Source organism: Pleuronectes platessa, chromosome 1 (assembly GCF_947347685.1).
Source record: "Pleuronectes platessa chromosome 1, fPlePla1.1, whole genome shotgun sequence".
NCBI lineage: Eukaryota > Metazoa > Chordata > Actinopteri > Pleuronectiformes > Pleuronectidae > Pleuronectes > Pleuronectes platessa.
Genome location: NC_070626.1, coordinates 4,115,872 through 4,138,407, shown reverse-complemented (window position 1 = coordinate 4,138,407; position 22,536 = coordinate 4,115,872). Strand labels below are relative to the sequence as shown.

Sequence of the window (22,536 nt, the reverse complement as noted above, 5' to 3'; positions counted from 1 at the left end):
GACCGTTTAAATGCGCAAGAAATTAAAAAAAAAAAGTGTATTTGTGTTGCTGTAAACAACAAAGGGATTTTAAGGGGCTGTGTCCACTGGTCATCAGGGTTATGTTGAGTTCGGTTAATAACAGAATGGCTACTGTATAAAAAAAAAAGATGTTCGGTTTAAAGGATGTAGTTATTTACCTGAATGGATGGATTTACTCCATCAAAAGCATGCAGTTGGTTGCAGTATGGGAAATGTAAAATCATTTTAAAGGTGTCTCATGAGAGTGCTAAATTAAATGGAAGGTTTAATAGAAGAACAGATGGAGTAGACCTGCATGTTGTTTATGGAGTTACATTTACAACGAAATAGAGAAGCAATAGACTGATAAAAACTTGTTTTGAACTAACTCTGGAAAAATAAACCAACAAAACATCACCATTTAACTCCCATGTATTAACATGTCTCAAACTGTAACAATGAGAAGATGTCATAATAACCCTGATTATGACTCAAAGGAAGACAATTATGATCACAGACCTATTATGAGAAAGATAAACTCACAGAACTGAAGAGGACTAAAGAGGAACGCTCCAGAACAGTGACAGCAGCAATGAAACCAGGAGCCAGCAAGTCTTCTCTCTACTGCCCTCTGCTGTCTGATGGTCCGAGGACAAACCCACATGTACAACCATGAACTATTCATCCATGTGACAAGCATAAAATGGGTTTTCGCAGAGTAACACAGAGATGAGTACATCCTGTGTGTGTTACAGATGCAGTTGGCCGGCAGTGATCATAATGAATGTGAGCCTGGCCTGAGCAGAGCTGGTACAGTGTGAGCAGCTGCTGGTCATGGTGCGAGGCCTCATCGGCACCGCTGTGGGAATTCTGGCCTGAGCAGAGGTTAAACTAGAGCAGCCGCGGACTGAGCATGATTTATTCATATCAGTCCGACTGAGGGCCAAGTCTTCCAAAATGACAAGAGCGTCATTCATGATATTTGCAGTGCCACCGTGTTGGCTGCTGAGTAAACTCCTGGCAGCCGCGCTGTCATCTTATTTACAGCAGGGCCTGTATGTACGTCCACAAAGATTTCTGTGGCTTTTGTCTTCTCAGGACCCAGGATCATTTCAGGTCTCAGAGTTAAAGCTAAGATTAGTCACTGTATGCTTCCTCATCAGGGCCGGGTCTAGACAGGCATGTATGAGGGGGCAGCCACTAATCTTGAGGGGGCATTGTGCCTAACCCTAACCCTAACCCTATTTAGTTTGAGGGGGCACAACATTTATTTGAGGGGGCCAGGCCCCCTCTTGCCCCTGCCTAGACCCGGCCCTGTTCCTCATGATAAAATTGGCTCAAAATGGTTGAGTTCAGAAACATGTAAGCAGTCCTACTGTATATACAGGAAACCAGCGTAATTAGTGCAGTTGACACGCAACTGGTTATCGACTAGATTTCTGTCTTACTGGGCCATTGTCAAAGTTGAACTTTATTGATGCCATAAAAACACACTTATCTTACAACTTAGTCTAGCCATGGTTAGCTATTCCACCCTTAATGATGTAATCAGGTTGAAAGCGTCAGTGCACTTTAGATGAGCAGAGGCTGAAACCCCCGGACCAGTGTGTCTGATAGACAAAACAATGACGGCAGGTTTTTCACTGGCTCTCTGAGTGTGTGCCTTTAGTAAATGGTTGCACTGGTTTGATTCAAACCTACCCCTCGATATGAGCTCCTCCTTTGACACACTGCACACAAGTATGAGTCTACATTACAGGCTGGAGGAGTGGAGGAGCAGAGAAGACCCTGTCCTCAGGAGAGAAGAAGAACTCACCGTCTGTTTACATTTACCTGATGAAGATTCTAGTGTATTTTCTGTTAGTGAAAAAGTGTAATAAAACTTTATTTGTCAAAGATGTTGATATTAATAATGACATAATCCAAATATTCTCTTATTGGAATAATCTTCATTGACTTACACGCTTACAGAGTTACCATGAACACAGCAGCAACTGAATCAGTCTAGAGACCTTGCTACAGAACACAAGTTGATCATGAGCTATCATGAGCTCTGCTGTTTAGGCTGTATAATATAACTGGAATCAGCTTTCCACACACTTAAAGTGTTGACCTGTGTCATCCCACTCGCTGAGCTGAAACAGCCCAATGGTGAGTATTCCTCCTGATCCTCCCACTCCTGAACTGGAAGTGCTGTGGCTGTGACAAATACACCAAACTCGACAAATATTTAAAGAATAACTGAGCTACAGTTCAGTATCAACCCTTAAATCTTCTGGACCTGATTCATCTGCTTTGACATCTTAACCATCACTCAGCACCTCACGTCTGACATGTTACATTCTACGAGAACAGGTGTTTGGGCTACAGGGTGGGAAAGAAGGAGGCACCATTCTACCCACGACAAGTCAGAGTACTATTAAAAGCCATTATTTCTGGAGTTTTAGAAGCAAAGACATGTTAATCTTAGTCATATCATCTCAGTGTAGTCTCCTTTGAACATGGAGTGCTTAGTAAAAAAAAAAGAGCATGATAAGTATAAGGTTGGTTTAGAGCTTGAATAAACGTGTTGGACAGTAGCCGGCAGTGTAGACGTGTATTGTGTGCACAAAAGTGTGACTTAACTGAACAATATAATAGATGCTTGGTGCAGGCCTGTTCTACACAGATGTTTTCAGTTGTGTAGTTTTCTGTTCATCTGCAGAAAGTTAAGATCACACATCACGTAACTCGTTTTGTAAGAGCTGGGTTATAGATGTGTTGGATTTGCTTAATTGTTTTCTCCTCTTTCATGTCTGAGTGAATTGCTGAAATTAATAACATCAGTGGCTACACGCTGAACACATTTCCAGGCATCGGGCAGAAAGCTGGGCCAGGTTTCAGTTCAGGAGGCAGCCTCTTCTGTTGCTCATACCAAGCAGGAGCCATGCTATCAGCTTCCTTCTCCCATCTGTCATCATCCCTCCATCAGAGGAGGCTCTCTCTCTCTCTCTCTCTCTCTCTCTCTCTCTCTCTCTCTCTCTCTCTCTGTACAGTGCATGAACGCAGAGGAACATATCTGTAAAGTTTCCATATGTCTAAATTCTTCAAACAAAGCACAGATTCATTATAAGAACTTTATTCAGTACTGAATTGTACAGAGATTTGTTACATCTTCTATAGCAATAGACTTTCATTATACATTCTGATAAATAAATACGGTCTGCCTCACTCTGAGGCTGGTACGGACTATATACACTTCTTGACTGGCCACTGTAGAACTGTGAATGTTCCACAAGTCAACAAAACTATTAGGTGGAAAAAATCCCTAAACATTTAAATACATAAAAAACACGTGGGGAGTAATGATCTGGTAGGGTGGTGTTCACACTGGAAACACACAATTAAACAAAAAGTTCAACCAAAGCTCTGTTGTTAGTGGAGCCCTGTGCTCTTAATGCTGCCACCAGCAAAATATTAACATTAATATATCCCCAAACGGACCTCATCTGATCACATTTGCATTAGTCCCGCGTGCTTCATCCTTCCAGGTTAATTTCCCCTCCTCATGTTTTCCTGTGTTGCTTGTTTCTCTTGCAGACAGGAGCTGCAGCAGACAATAGCTCAGCAACAATCGTCTGTTACAGCATCTTATGTGTTAATCATCTTTGGCCATAATCCTGATGTTTTCATCTGTTTAAATGACGTAATCCATGTGAGCAGATGTGGTGTTATATTGTACTTTAGCCTGGTGGTGGGTGAACAGATCAGGAAGCAAGAGGAGAGAAGCAATACAACATTTTACAGGTCTTTGACTCGTTCAGCTATAGAAGCAGTTATCAGCAGGCTTCTATAGACATTAAGACCCCCCCTGTTGTGACAGGGACTCTTTTTCACTAACATCACACTAACACAGTGGGTTTTTCCACAGCAGGTTTCTTTCATGGTGGTATAATCTGATGTTTAATGTCTAACACCATGTCATGGATGAATTTTGGAGATTTCAACATCAAAATGATAGTCTACAAACACTGATGGTGGCTGCAGTAAATTGAAGTCATGCTGATTGTTGTGGTTGATTTGTTGACACTTGTGGTCCCTAAAGGAGACAGAATGTGTATTTTCTATTCTTTGGATTGAATTGTATCGACCGCTGAGGGGGCTGACACCTTTTGGCCAGTTAGTCTGGCATATAACTGAATCGAGCAACTGGTGCATCTGTTCATGGACAAACAAATCAACCACAACATGGCTACACTGAGCTAGTGTTATTTTCTACATTATGTTAAATGTGAACATGCACCGGCCTCTTTCTTCTGCATCATGTCCAGTGCGTGCTGCATCTTTTCCTGTGAAGGAAGGGCAGACCAGGAATAATGAAAACTAATATTTAATAGGGGAGGGACATTTTCAGGAATGGTTGTCCACTGAATATGATGCCAAAGGAACAGAGGAACACACAGGGTCTGATGACAACATGCAGCTTTGTTTAAAAGAAAGTGTTGAAACTGAAAGAAGCTGTAAACAACTGCTGTGTTGCATCATGTTACCCAGAATCCAGATGTGAGTTTTCTGCTCACAGGCCACTCTGGTGACAGTGGGAGCTGCGGCTGGCATTCAGATTCCTATGACACAGTTTAAGGCTAAAATATACTGATTGTGTGAGTGTCATCCACCCATCGGCAAACTGCTGTCTGTTTCTACTACACAGCTGCTTACCAGCAGTTTAATCCCAGCTCATTATAAAACAGAGAGTACTTGTCCCATAAGAATGTCCCCGACATCCGGTGTCCATGCAAAGGACATTACGCTGCGGACTGGAGCAGTTAAAAGAAGAAAGACTGAAATAGACACAAAGAATGAAGAACAGAGCTGCAGCAGCTGGAATAAGACTCAAACAGTCCAATACATGTTCAACTGAAATCATAGTCATATTGCCAGACAGCAAATACATCTCGAAATCATGACAATGCAACATTAAAACCACTGTGATGAAGCAGAGTCTGTATGAAGGTTTGTTCTGTGACTCAGCTCTACGGTCTCTCACGTGTGCTCGGAGATGACAGACTTTCCTAAAACAGTACTGGTGCTGAGGTATGTAGTGAGGGGATATAACCACTGTGCACAGCTTGAGGCTCAGCCCTTACGGCAGACCTCCTTCACCTCCTCCACCTCCTCCCCCTCCTGCGTTTCACTGATGTCAGCATTCGGCCACCCCCCCTGCTCTGAACACTGGCAGTCTGTCGGCGTGTATTCCCCTCAGCTCGCCCTCCATACAGAGCTGTGATTCTGTGCCTGGCCGTCGCAGCACAACAGCTACCTTCTTTTCCTCATGCTGGTCTCCAAGCGGCCCAGTTCCTCGTAGGACTGGTAGAAGACTTCCAGTTCGTGGCAGCCCCAGCCCCTCCAGACACACAGGCACCACTCCATGTTTTCCTTATGAAAGCCACATACAACTGTGTCCTTTGCCACCACTGCTGCCACCTCCAGGATTCTGAGAGAAAGGGAGAGAAGTAGGGAGGGAGTGAGGGATGCGAAAAAAAGAGATCGATCTGCGAGGGGAAAGAGAGAGTGATGCAGAGCGGAGAGGGAGCTAAAGTTGGTGGGACATCTCCGTGCACTGTAATTAGCTTTTCCTGGAAACTAGAGGGCAGTTCAAGGAAGCGGCTCGTTGGAAAGCCACGAAGGATTCTGAATATACTGTCAGCACTGAAGTTTCTGTTTGTTCAAGAGCTGGTTACGAACTAAACTCCTTCTCTGTTCAAAGGGCCAAAGAACAAGGTTATACACTGTACATGGGACAAGCCTTCTTTTGAACTGAGTCTAATTTATGAAGGCTCTGACACAAAGCATTCTGGGAGGAAGGACAGGCCCAGCCACCCATGTATCATACAGAACAACCCTGAATTATGTTCTTCCGTTGTTGTTTCATCTTTCTGAGGTGTGTCATTATCCTCTTCAGCTCTGTGATATACAGCCACGTGATCAGCGCCACAGGTCGGCGAGGCTGCGCGACGTCACAGAGCGCTGGAGGAGACGTTGAGGCCACACGTGAACCAACAAACACATTAAACCATAATGTTACACTTGTATCGGAGTAACACGGCTCAGTCAGAGTGGTGAGGCAGTGTGATGTCAGAACAACATCAGCAGCCATGAACTATAAAGAAGGCCCACAGGCCTCATGACCCCTCCCTTGACCTCCACTATGACCTCTCCACATGTCGCCTCTGTTACAGGTGCACCATGTAATAACTGCTTATTAAGGTCCAAATTTTAGGTGGCCCTTTTATTGCCAGTTGCTAAAAGGCATGGCCCCTTTGTTGCGGCTCACACAGAAGTCCTTTCTGCACAGGACCAGCTGCTGGCCGCTTTACAGAAATAATTACAGGCCCAGCGAAGCACCATAAGTACATGATGAAGGATCTTTCTAGGCTTTATTGAGCCTGCATCAGTAAATTAACATATAGCTCTTTGGCCGCCCTCCCCCAGGGGTGAAGGGCTTGAGCAGAGCTCAAAGTGGGCTCCATGCAGGTGGAGGAGAGCACTCACTCACTCTCTAAGTTGAATACAGAAGTAACATGAAGCCTGACAACCATGCACAGCAAAACAAAGCTCTTAAATGTTATTTGGATATAGAAGGTATTCTTAATGGATCAAATCCATCTCATTAAAGCAAAAGAAGAATAACATGATAATATATTAAAAACATAATACATAGAGTAGTTAGCTAGTTAGATATTAATAACCAGATTACCTGTATAATCTGTTTAAAGCTCGAAGAGGGCGATTGCAGCACCACTGGGAGTCTAATTAATTTACTAATTCAAAGAGTAAAATCAACACAGAGATATTGGAAGAATTCATTCCTAAATAGATGGGAAAAGATTACTTGGCTCAATCAAAAAAAGAGCTGATATTATTAGGGACTTTACTGATTCAAGCCTGTGCAACAATAACTTGAATCCCATTTCCCGTTTGGACAGTAAATGAACTCACCCTAAAGAGGAACATCCAGGAGGACTGAGGACTGCGATGACACGCCCCGTCAGCTGATCGCCATGTGACTGCATCTCGATGACAATCACGTCACCTCCACGCCTGGTGGACAACAAAACACACATACAACTTTTTATTGCATTTAAGTAACAGTGGGTGAAGGACCTGAGGACGCTGCAACAGCAGTTTGATGAATTTAACTTAGTTAATGAGGTAACTGGTTAAGGGTCATGGGACTGTTAAGTATCCTAGTTAAATAAAGCTTCTTTTAGTTTTTAGTTAAGCGATGTTGTGTTAATGTTCTGACTAGGTTTATGTTTATTTTTCTGTATCTCAGTCTACATAGTACCACCCGCGCCTGCAACCTGATACTTCTTAAAACAATACAACATTTTTAAAATTACAATAAAATGAAGTCAGTCATGTTATATCAATAGCTCAGTGTATGGATACTGTATATAAGTAAAATATACAAACACATGAGTATCCTCAGCTCAAATTTGTTATATCTGAAAGTTTGGTTATAGCTCATTACAGTGCAGTGATGTCCTATAAATAGTGATTATTGCTTTTGATTAAGTGGCTCTACAAATGATTACTATCAAGTGACTGAAACGTTGGAAAAGAGTTTACAGAAGAGATAAATTCCTCAAGTTTTAATGGTGCAAGAACAGGAATGTTTTGCTCTCTGTTGATCAGCTTATGTCAATTATTTCACAGCACATATTATTATATCCAGTAAACACAGAACCAGTTTGTATATTTTTCAGTATGTGTTTATGCATTTATTTCACGACTAACACAGTGTACAAGGTCCAGTCTGTAACTTGTTTACCAAGCCTTAAAAACTCTGATGCTGTAGATGTGTGGTATTAATACTTTTATTTGCCCTGTCCTCATTTACACTGCATCATATTTATATTCACTTGCTGCTATAACTCTAAATCGTAGCTGCTGTCTGTCTGGTGTTTATTAGGTGTTCACTGTTTGTACCTGGGGATCCACAGAGTCCCATTGACAGGCAGCACACTGAAGGCTTGCAGCTGAGGCACTGTGGGGTTCACAGTCTCTGCTGAGTCCGGATCAGGATTGGTGGATGCCTGCTGGTCCTTGGCACCGCCTGTCCCTTCCTGGTCAGCCGAAGAGGCCACGCTGCTGTGGGTGGCTGACGAGCCGAGGTCGACGGCGCTGGAACGGTCTGAACCCGGTGGCTCCAGGGAGCAGTTGGATAATATGGAGCAGTAGTCTGTCAGGGAGTCCTGGTGCTGGATGATCTGAGTGCCCGCCTCCTCACTGTAGATCAATGTCACTTCTCCATTATTCCATTCCACGTTATCTTCTTGGTCCATGGTCTTTAGGTCAGTGGCCGTCACTGTGGTAGCCCCTGCAGGATGCTGCACAGTGAACACATCTCGGAGAGGATTGTTGTCGCTGCAGCTGAAACAAAAAACAGCAAATCAAAACTCTATTATATTTCAATAACATATAATGTTTCGGAAAACAGAGAATACATATGGAAAATGACGACTCACTGAACATCATAAGTCAGAGTGCAACTTATACAAGAGCATTAGCCAACGTGAAGTAACAGAGCTATAGTTTTACTTGAAATATTCATAGATTAGGACGGTAGAGACTGCTAAAGAAACGTCAGTCACTGGGAGGATAACTCAACCAGCCCAGTATCATATAGTGTGTGGACCATCATCATAAATGTGACATAACTTCTTTAACACATAGGGAGAGCTGGAGAAACTAAAGAAAGACACAGAGCTGGACTTCATGTAGTAATGTTGTGTATTATAAACAGTTTGTTAAACCGTTTTATCTCAAACCATCTTTAACCTCACTGTTAAATCCACTGAACCCACAGAGAGTTCACATCGCCCACGTCGCAAACACATTTGTGAGTGGCTGGAAGAGCAATATTCTCAAACAAGATGGTACCCCGTGGGGGCTGGGATGGTGCTTTTGGATTCATTGTTACAGGGACAAAACCAGTCTATAAAATTCCTCCTCCCTGCTGCACTGTGGAGTGAAGATGAGTCTCTTTATAGAAACTGTTTATATCACATACTGAAATTGAATGTACTTATCTTGTAATGAAAAGCTGAGGTCACATTTGTTTATATATTTAATATTAAGTATCTGCACAGTATGCATGTGCTTATTGCAATGAAATAATAATAATTGACTTCTTCCATTTCGGGAATTTTCTCTTTGTGTAAATACTTTAAACTCTTTATTGATACACGATACATCATGTTGGTCCCTGTCTTTTATCATCAATGTTGTAAATGTTGTGATTTTGTTAATGTGCTCTGCTACACATGTCATCGATATTTTGTTTCCCCAGTTAAGAGGATTTTTTGAAATTCATAATAAGAAACTGCTATTCTCTCTTTAAACGTCATTAAATAAAATTTTATAAAATTGAAAAAAGATATCAATATATGTAACATGCTTTTCACTGCATTAATTAAGTAACAAAAAAATGCCACTCATCTCTTTGTATCACCATGAAATAAATAACCAATTTTTTTAAGTTACTTATTGTAAGTCGCTTTGGATAAAAGCGTCAGCTAAATGAAATGAAATGTAATAGTATAAGATGGTTCATGTCACCAGTGCAGTGCTTGAATCCAGAATTTCCCAATAGCAAACTGAGCACAACAACAAATCGAGGTCACATACTTCAGCCAAAAATCTCATCACTACCTAAGAGCTCTCTGCTCACCAACGACATGTTGCCAAGAGTTTTCTTTCGCTTTGTCTATGGCACTGACAGTTAGTTTCTTCTGGAATATTTTACTATTCAAAAACATGCTGACAGTGTGTCCATTTGTGGTTTCAAAGCAACACTTAACATGTCAGTTTTCATAGCTGTGTATCGATGTGATAAGAGCTTGACGTCTCAGGTCGGTCTTTAAATCATAAACTAAACTAGACTTGATGTTTACTCACATTAACTTCAAACCACTTTTATGAAACAGATTCATGGGACGTCAGTTTGTTAGTTTATATCAAGATTTTCACAAAAAAAGCTTCTCTGAGCCAACTCTTTGAAACACCAGGACCAACTCAGGAGTTGCTTTTTGGAGTCTTAGCTTGTCCTACTCGCAACCCTAATGTTGACGATAACTTTATCACATTTACACTAATAATGTGGATCCATGCTGCACTCACAAACCAGCAGACAGACTCTAGAACAATGACTGTGCTGATGCCTGATGCATTAGTATAGCAAAAATATAAATAAGCAGATGATGGAAAGACGTGACTGAGGCAGCTCATTCTGACCAACTGTGGATGCAGGGCTGTTTAAAACTGTGGACAACATGGGATTTATGACACTGATACACATTTTAGTTGTATGGTGATCTGCCAGTGTCTTTAATGTAATGTGCTTTGAATGGTGCAAACAGATTACTAGCAGAGGCTGGTTATAGTCTGGATATTAAATTAAGGGAGGGTAAAATCAAGGATCTGCTAACTCTGGTTGACAGACTAGGAGAGTTTCTAAATGACCTGACACATATCTTTGGTATTTTTGCTTTGACATTATTATTAATGAACTAATATACTGATATTGTGAGCTAATCCTGATAAATGAAATGGTTGAAAATGACTATGGATTTACTGGTCTCCAGGATATTATCTTCATAAAGTCAAAGCATTCATTTCATTTGATCTTCCATCTCAGAACCTGCACCAGATGAGGTGGTAGCCCTGTACGTTAAAGCTTCACTCACCAGTACTTGGCACAGAGCTCATAGGAGGCTGCATGGTAGAGCAGCAGGGTGTTGATGTGGTCATCAAGGATCCACACGGCCTCCTCTCCCCAAAGACTAAGGCTGGTGGCCATGCATACGATGGAAGACGGCGGGTCGTAGGGTTCCAACCTGTGAACTGCCTGAAGACTCAGACAGTCGATGACCAACAAACCAGGACCATTGGAAAACCATAACTGATAAACACACGGACAGAGACGGGAACAGCAGTTTATTCAGCAACGTTGTAGTGACTTATCAAACTTAATGTCACGTTCAAAAGATTCCTCACTGAAAACTTGCTCACCTGGGAGCCACTGCTGACCAGAGCAATGCTCCTGACTGGGTAGGGTCTCTGCCTGGGATCTGAGTCCTTCAGACCAAACACAGTTTTGTTGATGGTGTGTGAACACAGGTAGGTTTCCCCCTCCAGAGGAAGGTCGTCCACCAGGCTGTACACTGCCACCAGCCCATCGGACATCCCAGCAAACACTCTGCCCAGGCTCTGAAGAGGTGAGGAATACATCTATTTACATGAACCTTTAAACAGTTTTTACCCTTCATTACTCTTGTCAAGGACAGAGGATGTCACACCTTGTTGAGCCCTATAAGGTAACTTGTGAAGATGGGCTATACAATTCAAATTTGATTGATTGATTGAATAGTCAGCTTACAGTCCGAGGTTCTCCCAATAGAATGTCTTTTGCTTCATTATGTTAATGAGCATTTGTTTACATTAATTTGATTTCCTTCTTCTTTAAACTAATTGCTGTATTAATGTGACAATTGTAAATTTCAACCAATTGCATTGTAATGTAAAAAACTACGATTTGGCTAAATGAAGTATCATTTAGCCAAATCAGTCTGAAGATGTTATTACATTTTATTACCATCTGGCTCATTAAAATTAACTCCAAGATATCAAACAATCATACAGAACGAGACGGTCGATCACAATACATTGCACTCATGATACCAGTCATTACAGTTCGGACAGTTGACCCCCTGTAGCACCACCGGCCCTGATAACACCTGGATTCAATCTGGTACACTTCAAAAGGTAACCAGGGTGCAACAGTTACGACTGGGAGCAGGACTACAGGTCAGAGGGGGCGTGGCAGCACAGACCATAAAACAACTTTTCCCACAGAAGTATTCTGTGGTGCCTCGCACTCACAGTCGTGCTACTGGCAATTAGCTCTTTTAGGGTAATTATGAGTGACAGGTAAGCTTTTACTTCTCAGGGTGGGTGGTGGGGTGGAGGGAGGGTGGTGGTGGTGCTCTGATATAGATGCACAAGTTTACAAGGTGGCCTTGTTTGCAGATTTGAGTAAAAACGATAATAAAAATAAACTTAACAACTTCAAATATCTCACCCAACGGTTTAATGAAATAAAGCTTCATTTAATGTCGTTATTGATTGACCATTGTGCTGATGAGTTCTTCATGTAAACCTGACAGTGTTCAGTTCTGACCTGTGCTAAGCTGGAGGAGTCCCAGCTACCTTTATGGAAATGGCAATTTTGATTTTATTCAGACCGACATGTATAATCACAACAATGCCAGCCAGTGCAAAGCAGCATATCATCACTGCTCACGACTAAGATGCTGTAATTCTGCTGCACAAATAAATGACATTTGTTTTAGGATGATAATGTGTTCTTTTTTTGAATAAAAATTATTCAATTGAGGCCATTTGTTTTACTTAGATTACTTATTTATGTGCACATATAGCAAACGACGCAAGTGTGTGTGTGTGTGTGTGTGTGTGAACAGCTGACCTGTTCTCCTTCTGGTACAGGGAACAGGCAGGTGATGATGGCAGGACAGGAGAACTGTTTCTGGGGTTGACTGAGAGGGCACATGTCCTTCAGACTGAAGATGAAAACCTCCTGCTCCTGTGGTACAAACACATGCCAGAGAACAATAAAAAAACACTTAAAGTAAATATGTTGTTCATCTTATATGTATTTTTGTGAACGTTCCTAAAACCATTCTCTGCCATCAAAATCAATGAGATCATCTGTGAACCTTTATATTGAATTCATGAGTATGCTAGTAAAGTTCTGCGTTACCTGTGGTAGGACAACATGGACATAAATGACACAGAACGTTTGAGGGACATCCTTTCAAACTCCCAGAGAAACTAGCTTTTGTGCTGAGAAGTGAGAGAGAGTCTGCCATTGTGTGTATTGACCGAACCCTGTGCTCTTCCTCATACAAAACAAATGTGCACAGCCTGGTTCCTGCTGTGAGGAGTGTTCTTCAGCCAACAATCTGCAGCTGCAACACAAGCACTACAGAACCAGTCTGTGCACTACTGTCTCTGGGGCTAATTTTAATCAAAACTTTGGTTCAAAGTTTTTTATGAAATATTTATGTGACAATAACGATTTCTTAAAAGAAGAAAGGTTCTCTACATATCAGACAATTTATCCAAAAGCAAATGTGCACAAATGAGTGAGTTAAATGTGTTCATGTGATTTTAAGTGTATCACACACAATGTCAGCACCCAGCTGTGTGTGGTTAGAAAAAACACTGTGCTGGCTTCCTAACAGTTCATAAAACAACTGGCTTCCATATGAATAGAGAGATAAATAAAACCAAATAATTACAACGAAATCTCCTGGGAAGCTGAATTAAGAAGATATTTCCATAGGTGACTTAAACATTGTTCCTGGCATAGTGGGTTTTCGGCCACAGTCTAACGTTTAGAGGAGCAAGTGTTGGTTCTACAACATGGTGTGTACCTCGGTGGCCATCCACAGAGTGTTGCACATCTTCATCTGACAGCTGATCCTGCCGCCTGGACACGACATCCTCTTTACCGCCACCTCGCCCTTCTCCACGTTCACCACACTGTAGTTCCTGCTCAACACACACAGCATCATGGTTTGATCAGGCACTGGTTTCAGCTTCTTTGAAACTGTCTATCTCATTGGATTGTCACACACAGCAGTTTCAAGTGTTTATACTCAGAATCAACGAGGCAGTTCTGCCGATCAAACATGTCAGGGCATTTGTTTACTGTTTGCATTAATCATCCACTAGATGTTTCCAGAATTTATGCTTTGTTGGTGAGAGTGGTCAGAGGAGAGAGACCAGACTGGTTGGAACTCACAGAAAGGCTACAGTCCCTCAAATAACCACAAGATGTTAGGGGGGGTGGAGTAATGAATGTATTTCATGTCACACTCTTGTCTTTAACATCAATCAATCATGGTTTAAATGTCACAGTTCATCGTGCGAGTTCATCTGATTATTGTGACTGACCATGTTCATCCCTTTATAGCCACAGTTTATCATCTTCTAATGGTAATTTTCAGCAGGATAATGCTCCATGTGAACGTCTTTGACCTCCTCATTCACCACATGTTAATCCAGTAGATCCTTTGCGATGTGGTAGAATAGTAGAATGACAGCATGAATGTGCAGTTGACAAATTACGTTAAACCCGGTTTAAGAGAAACCGCCCGGACAGGACGTTCTGAAGGATGCAGGATTGATGCAGGGATCATTTCATTGGTTGACCAGTGGTCAACAGTACACCTGGCCTACTATTGGTCGGGAATTTTGACAGGGTTTTTGCACATAAAATTGAACAAAAATTCAAGAGCACAGGAGAAATCTGAGAGCAGACGATTCACAAGTGCACAGAAAGCAACCTGAGTGCGGAAAAGGGCTGAAGGTGGAGTACAGGAAATCTGTGTGAACAACAAAATATCAGGGTGCAAGCACACAGTTTGAGCAGGAGCAGAGCGAGTGTAAGTGCAAACAGTGGCTATTTGAGTGCAAGGGCAGGAATTTGATGAAACGTAATACACAATCTGAACATAAATTCAACAAGTCATGCTCTCAAACTGAAAGACCACGCTCTTGACTAAAGAAAGGAAAAAAAGCGGTAACAAATCTGCAGAAATGATTTGATGCAGTCATGTAAACATGGAGCAGAGCCTCAAAAGAAAGTAGTATGGTGTGGTGTGCCTAAGAACCTATATTGGTCAGTCCATATCCTCTACTTGCTACTCCTACATTTGTGATGTTTAAAAGAGTTTAAATATTCTTAGAGTTCCTGAATTTCACAATGGAAATCAGACACTTTTTGAGTCCCGAATCCTGGGGAAGAGTCCTTCTGAGGAGGTCCAAGTGAAGTGCAGTTATCCTCATCCTAGTTAATGAGCTGGAGCGAGAGGCTGAGCTGAGGGTTAATGCTCTGAAGGATAAGATCACTATGCAGCTAGCACTGAAGAATGGATCTGAGAAGATATGGTACAGATATTATCTACACTGTAACTTGAAATGTGTCTTTTCTACTGCAAATATGCAGAAAAAATCTTCCATATTAACACTCAGTTTTAGATTAAACGTGTGAAAAGCGGGGCAGGTTTGTGAAGGGAAAAATGTAAGTCAGCCTTTTATTCATGGTTTAAAATCTAATAAAAAACAGTAGGTATTAGCATATTTTCTACATGGTTGAGACAAACCTGTCGTCCTTGTCTCCGCTCCAGAACACAGCGCTGTATCCCTGCAGCTGGGACAGGAAGAGCTGCGAGTTGCTGTCACAGGACAACACAAACCTGAGGCAGGGGAAGCTGGGCTCCTGCATCTGCCTCACACACTGCATAGCCACCGGCCTCTGCACAAGCACACACACACAGTTAGAATCACAATTTGAACTAGAAACTCCGGATACCAATGCTATGATCAAGGCAGCATGTCTGTTACCTGGGGAAAGCTACCAATAACAGCAGGGGGAAATTTAAAAGCCTAATACCGGAGGCAGTTCATAAGTATAAGCATACAACTTATCTACTACTCCAGTGGTAGATACTACTATTATTCTATAGGAATTACATGTGCAATATACATTTACTTGATAATGATAAGCAGCATTTGACCTGTGAGGATTTACTGCTGGGAGTTTCACAATGTGAGAACTCATAATCCTTTGTTTTCACAACAACATACAACCAAGCTGTAGGTGATGACCCTGCATGTTCTGGTCATTTAGCTGAAGATGAAGCATGCAGATGGGATACAGTGGGATTCGAACCGGCAACCTTCTTGTTGCAGAACACCCGCTCTATCCCCTAGGCCACGCTCTCCCTATAATGATAATTATTCTGGTATGTTTATGATGTATTTTTAATGGGTTTCTGTCTTCACCGCTATCCTAACCAAACATAGCACAAAGTCTGATCGATTAGTGTCCACAAAAACGAAAAAAAAAGGCAGGGACACTCACTTTCTCGGGCTTAGTGTCCCAGCATTCAGTCAGCATGCTGTGGAGGCAGGTGAACTGAACCTCCTCTGGACTTCCCAGCACCGGTCGTATGCCCTTAGAAAGCTTCTTGGCTATCTGAAGCTGGTGCTGTCCCAATGCCGGCCTTCGTCCTGACAGCAGCTCATACAGCACCATGCCATAGGAGAACATGTCCACCTTCAGACAGCAATGATGAGGGGAGGGGAAAAAGAAGGAATGTCAAGGTTTGGTTACAGAAGTTCATCACAGGAGGTCGTTGAAACCTCCAGTCAAATATGTATGCAATGTTTTCACACACGGAACACAGCCTTGGGTTGAAATGAATGTATGGCTTTGGGTAGGTTATGTAACACATGTCAGGAATGTTGATGTGAAACCAGTGGCATTTCTACATTAGGGGCACGTGGGGCACTGCCCCACCAGATCCAGATGGCGCTGTTCTGCAGAAAGCTCAATACATCTGTACTTTGTGGCAAAATATATTTAATTTTATTTTATATGCAAAGTAGCGTGAATGTTTGTGTGAATAAACTTGACTCACAAGCATTATAGACTTGTTTTGGAGTAATTTGATTCGCGTGTGTTTCTGTCTGTGTGCTTGCTCTGTGAAAAGCTTCTCTGTTGCCGTTCGTCTGATCCGGTCAAGCCAGTGGGGAAAAGCGTTAGTTTATGAGGATGAGTGTGTTTGGAAATTAAGCTCCACCACGTAAGATATCTAATGGTACGTAAAGTTGATTCACTCCCCAACCCATTTGACTTGACTACGTTACACAGATTATTATTCTGCAGAAACAGATCTACTGTGATGAAACGTGAGTATTTAAAGTCACATCTGCCTTTTAAGAGCAGCTGTTTAAATTAGCGTTACGTCTCCTAAAGCTCTTTATTGTTGTAGTATTGATGTTGAAGTTGATGTGAAGCTATGTGTCTGTCTAAGCTAAACAAACTTCAACACTACATCGTCAAATCATAGCAAACTAAGATGAAACAGAAACAGATGTTAAAATACAATATACTATACTTGTACCAAGAAATTGGACAACTTTGAGCCTCCACTAATCAGCAGTAGAATACATGGCAGTGGAGACATGACAATGGAAACACTGATTGACAAATAAACAACTGCAACACAACACTCTTCTTTTTTTCCTATTGTCTGCAGGGGCCCTTGACTCAAATAAAAATATTTTGTTTATAAAGCAAAGATTAACTTTCCTCATTCATCTCATCCTTAGAACCTATTATCTGAGGCCTGAAATACCCCAGTGGATTCCTGCCCCGAGTGGTCATAGATAGTGACTGCGGGAGTCAGCTTCTCTGGAAATTCACAGAATAACTGTAGAGGTAAACAGTTGTGCACTGCCAAAAACACATAGCTGCTTTTGAGGTGACATCACTTGGTCGTGGCTCCAGATACACTTGAGGTCTGTGGTGTGGTATGGTATGGCGTCACAGGGGCTACTGATAACAATAACATAGTCATAAAAGGACCTTCTCCTGACCTTAGTTTGATTAGTCTAAAATCTTTTCAGTGTTAATTTTGCAGACAACGAGACCTTGAACAATATATCTGAAATTCCTTCTGAAAGCTGCATATTTTCTTCAGACTTAAGGTTAGATTTAGCCTTATTAACTTATGTGGCATGATAACATACTGTATTATACCGAAGACAGAAGCTGACTAGTGGAGTAGCTAATCATCACTAGGGCAGAGCTTGAAATGCCACTCAATTATTTAAGGAGTAGGGATCATAAAATGGATGCACCACTTAACCCAACAAACTGTACAAATAACAAACTTAACAAATAATTAATATTTGAAAAGGCATCTACGTCCTTTCCCCACTTTCCTATTTACTTGAACATTATTAAAGCCTGAGCCACTGAGCCCTTTTCCTTGTGTTGTTACATAATGGAGCATCTACTCATGGCCAGAACAGATATGAATGCAGTAATGTCTGCATCTCTCCCAGAGGATTTGAACACTTTTATGCACGCTTTGAGAGTAACTCCCCGGCTGTGGAGATCGAAGAGGCCCAGGAGGACCGCTGCCCCCCCGTCATATCCAGGGCAGACGTGTCGAAATCTCTCAACCGGATCAACACGCAAAAGGCACCTGGTCCTGATGGGATCCCTGGCCGAGCTCTCAAGGTGAATGCAGATCAGCTGGCAGATGTGTTCACAGACATCTTCAACCTGTCACTGCTCCAGTCTGTAGTCCCCGCATGTTTTAAGAAGACCATCATTGTCCCTGTTCCCAGGAAAACAAAAACCCTCTGCCTGAACGACTACCACCCAGTAGCACTCACTTCCATCATCATGAAGTGCTTTGAGCGGCTGGTCCAACCATTCATCACCTCCTCCCTCCCTGACTCTCTGGACCCTCTTCAGTTTGCCTACAGGTAAAATAGGTTGACTGCAGATGCCATCTCCCTCACCCTCCACACTGCTCTCTCCCACCTGGACCAGAGGGACACATATGTGAGAATGCTGTTCATCGACTACAGTTAAGCATTCAACACCATCGTGCTCCTGAAGCTCGTCACCAAGCTCAGAGACCTTGGGGTCAACATCGCCCTCCTTGAGAGGATACTGAACTTCCTGACGGGCAGACCACAGGCGTTGCGGTTCGGCAGCACCACATCCTCCACCCTGACTCTCAACACCGTTGCCCCCCAGGGCTGCGTGATCAGTCCTCTCCTGTACTCCCTGTTCACGCATGACTGCGTGGCCACCCACAGCTCCAACACCATCGTCAAGTTTGCTGATGACACGACTGTCATAGGCCTGATCACCAGCGACGATGAGAAGGCCTACAGAGAGGAGGTCAGAGCCCTGACATCTTGGTGCCAGGACAACAACCTCCATCTCAATGTCAGCAAAACGAAGGAGCTGATCGTGGACTACAGGAAGAGACAAGGAGTGGAACACGCCCCCCTCTCCATCAACAGGACTACGGTGGAGCGAGTCAGCAGCTTCAAATTCCTCGGGGTCCACATCACTGATGACCTGACCTGGCCCCATCACACAGACTCCATCAGGAAGACGGCCAGGCAGCGACTCTTCTTCCTCCACAGGCTGCGGAGCCTCCACATGGATGACAGGATTCTCTGCAACTTCTACAGGTGCACCATAGAGAGCATCCTGACAGGCTGCATCACCGCCTGGTATGGCAGCTGTACCGCCCTGAGCCGTAAGGCTCTACAGCGGGTGGTGAAGTCTGCCCAGCACCATCCATGGAGGACCTCTACACCCAGCGGTGCAGGAAGAAGAGTAGCCAGATTATTAAAGACCCCTTTCACCCGAGCCATAAACATTTTTGCCTGCTGCCGTCTGGCTGACGGTACCGCAGCATCCGGCCGGCACCACCAGGCTCAGAGACAGTTTCATCCCCCCGGCCATAAGACTTTTAAACTCCTCTGAACTGCCTAACTCCACCAAACTAGCACCGTGATATATTTGCATATTTGCATAATTGCACAAATTGCACTATTGTTGTTTTATTTTCTCTTCAGCTGTTTTTATATATATTTAGATATATATACTTAATTTTCTATTTTAAATTTTGATATTCTATTTTATTCTATTTTATACTATTTCTACTTTATTTTTTAGGTTGTAATTACTTGAGCATTGCTAGAAGAGAGCCTTTGACCCAAGCATTTCACTGCCAGCGACTGCTTAATGTTATTATTGTGCATTTGATAATAAAAATCTTGAATCTTGAACCTTGAATCATAAAAGGGTTGGTTCTTTGACTATCATGTGGCTTTCTTTTTAACAATAAGAGAAAACTATTGCTCAGATATTGAGATTACCTCGATCAACATTAAAAGTCCCTGATGCATTTTAAGACCCAGGGTATCTGGATGATAAGTATGAGGATTGTTTAAGATGGATGACATATGTCAATCTTAATATGTTAAACCAGGTCTGATGAATTGAGCCCTGGCTGCATGATAAATGTTTTCAACTTGTTCTCAAAATGGTTGTTAAATGTTGGTATATATCTTTTCAATTATTTCTAGAACCTAGGGCGACCACAGTGGGTTTGTTGTGGTCTCAGAGCATAGAGGGCTACCTGCTTGATCCTGCCAGTAGCATATGCTTGTCTCAAAGATTAAGCCATGCAAGTATAAGTAACCACGCCCAGTACAGTGACACTGCAAATGGCTTATTAACTATGATAAACAATTCATGTCGTGGATTTTTAACCTGTACATTGTCCAGATAAAGATCAACGTCCAAATACTTTCATTTCTTGGCAAGTTACCAGCCATAAAGCTGCTTGTCATTTACTTTCCTTTTATGCTTCAAGTCTTTCCTGCTTGCTCCATCATTATTCTCTCTTCAGCCTTGTCAGCATCTCATTAAAATAGTCAAACCTCATCAAAAAGTGAAATTAACACTCAGGAGAGGAGAGAGGTGTTTGACTGGCTGAGGTCAGCCGACTCAGTGAGAGGGTAAGGGCTGATGAAGAGAGGAGGAGGCTTATGGGTAGTTTGTCTGCTCTTTGAAAGCTTCCTCTCCAGAGGCAGGCAGCAGTGAAACTGTAAACCCCAGTGAAGCTAACTACCCTGGGGAGAGGAGAAGCTCAGGGTAGTCGGGGTCAGCCATGTCACACAGACACTCAAAAATAACCGTGCTCTGAGTTTGTTACATTTAATTTCGAAATCAGTTAAAAAAAAATTGACTTGGTCAAATGACAGAAAAGTACTAATCAATTTGGTTAATTTAATTAATTCATTATTAAAGTACTTAAGAAAACATTAATAATTTATAATATTATTTTGCTTCTTCTTCTCCAATCAGGCAATTACTTTTTCATCATTGCAAACTAGATACGTTTAGATTTTTACATTTTGAAATCTTAGTCAGACAAAACTAGACATTTGAAGACTTTTGGGGCTCTTGTCATAGTTAATTATAGACTATTACCGAATACTGAACCTCAGCACAGTGTGGCAGAATGACAGTACCAATGTGTTTTTAGAATGTGTTCGTAGATAATAAAAAAAAAGCATAATTTATATATTTTTTTCTTTGCTTAGATATTTCCTATTCCAGATCAACGGTTCGATTTTTGGAGTAAAAACTTTTAGCAGTTGAGAGCTCTGGCTGCGGTGTCATATGAAAAAAAGGTTCAGGATAAAAAGACTGTAAAGGTACAGCAGCCATCATAAACCTGCATGGGTCTATGGTTTTTCTTCTTCCTTTGCATTAAAGCAGACATGTGGTACTAATCAGACAGTAAGGCAACATGCTGCAGAGAGGAAGCAGCCAGTCAAAACAATCAGCCCACTAACTGTAGATCCTCTGGCTTGTTAAGTACCATACACAGTGTAGCTGTTTCAATCCTAACACCTTCCGCACAAACATCAGATCACAGTCCAGACAGATTCCTGCTGCACTGTAAGACTCCTACATGCTGTACATACACTGCAGTGAGTGGGTCAAACTAATTTGACCATTTCAAAGATCACTCTCTGTTATTAATTCTGCATGTACCCCATGCTAGGATCAAGTGTCTCTATAAAGACTTCCACATGTGATGGAGGAAAAGAAAAAGTCACACAGAGCGAGCGGCAGGATGGAGGCTGTGTTGGCCATGACGAGCCCTTTGGAATAAACCCCAGTCGGGTTTATTTTGAGTTAATCCTCCCATCTTCAGTTTGGAATGCAGACCATGTGAGGCATGGACCTAATATAAATATAATGTCTCATGGAAAACGGGGACATTATCAACACTGTCACTAGCAAAGTGCCCAAGTGGCATGGGTTCAAAAGTAAGTAGACACTTGGCTGATAAACGTTGCTCTGTGTTGTCTCAACATCAGCTCCTGAGCTCAATCAGGGTTGACTGAGAGTTTACTTTTAGATTGTGGTGGCGTCTTCTCTCAGTATGAGGAGTAAGTAGGTGACCATGAAAGTGAAGAGGATAATTATGATTTTAAATTTAAAACATTTTTCAAACTGAAGATTTAAGAAATGAGGAAAAGATGATAAAGGTCGATATGACAAAATCAAGCGTTGGGCACACTCTGAAAAGTAGGTTTGCATAGGAAAAGTACAACATGTACAACAAAGCTGGTCCAGGAGAAAGAGTTCTGTGGATGATAAGAAATGATTTGCACAGCAGAAGAAGAGGAAAAACTCAACAATGCTCTCCAGCACGTATGTAGACATGTTGCCAAGCCAACGTTCCCTGATTCCTTGTCAGATTCAGTTGAATGCATAAAAACATCAAAATAAAAATCATTTCACTAACATGTGCAGAAATGATCTTAGGCCCAAAATAAGTGCAAGTGCAAAATCGCGGCCGGATTCATGACTGAGCGCACCAGGTAATTTTGTTCTCACCACTTTGTGTATGTTTGTGAATTGACAAGTGTATGTCCGCTCACTGCAATTAGTATACTGCCACTCCTCCATTTCTCCATATTAAGGAAATCTGTTTTGGATCTCAAGAAGAGAGCGGTGTGCTGAACAGTTGAAGTTATAAGAGACGGGGCCCAAAAGGTAAA

General features: G+C 42.1%; 1 protein-coding gene across 2 annotated transcripts in view; it reads right to left on the bottom strand.

Moving 5' to 3' along the window:
* Positions 1-3,102: 3,102 nt before the first annotated feature.
* Positions 3,103-22,536, bottom strand: part of lrrk1 (leucine-rich repeat kinase 1) — a 56,635-nt gene continuing 37,201 nt past the window's right edge. For both annotated transcript variants that reach the window (XM_053412854.1, XM_053412926.1), the window contains exons 30-38: positions 15,995-16,189; positions 15,234-15,385; positions 13,500-13,617; positions 12,530-12,646; positions 11,056-11,253; positions 10,731-10,945; positions 7,972-8,415; positions 6,979-7,080; positions 3,103-5,473 (exon numbers count right to left, since the gene is read on the bottom strand). In XM_053412854.1, the coding sequence (XP_053268829.1) occupies positions 5,296-5,473; positions 6,979-7,080; positions 7,972-8,415; positions 10,731-10,945; positions 11,056-11,253; positions 12,530-12,646; positions 13,500-13,617; positions 15,234-15,385; positions 15,995-16,189 (1,719 nt within the window). In that variant the 3' untranslated portion in view covers positions 3,103-5,295. The remainder of the gene's footprint in view (positions 5,474-6,978; positions 7,081-7,971; positions 8,416-10,730; positions 10,946-11,055; positions 11,254-12,529; positions 12,647-13,499; positions 13,618-15,233; positions 15,386-15,994; positions 16,190-22,536) is intronic.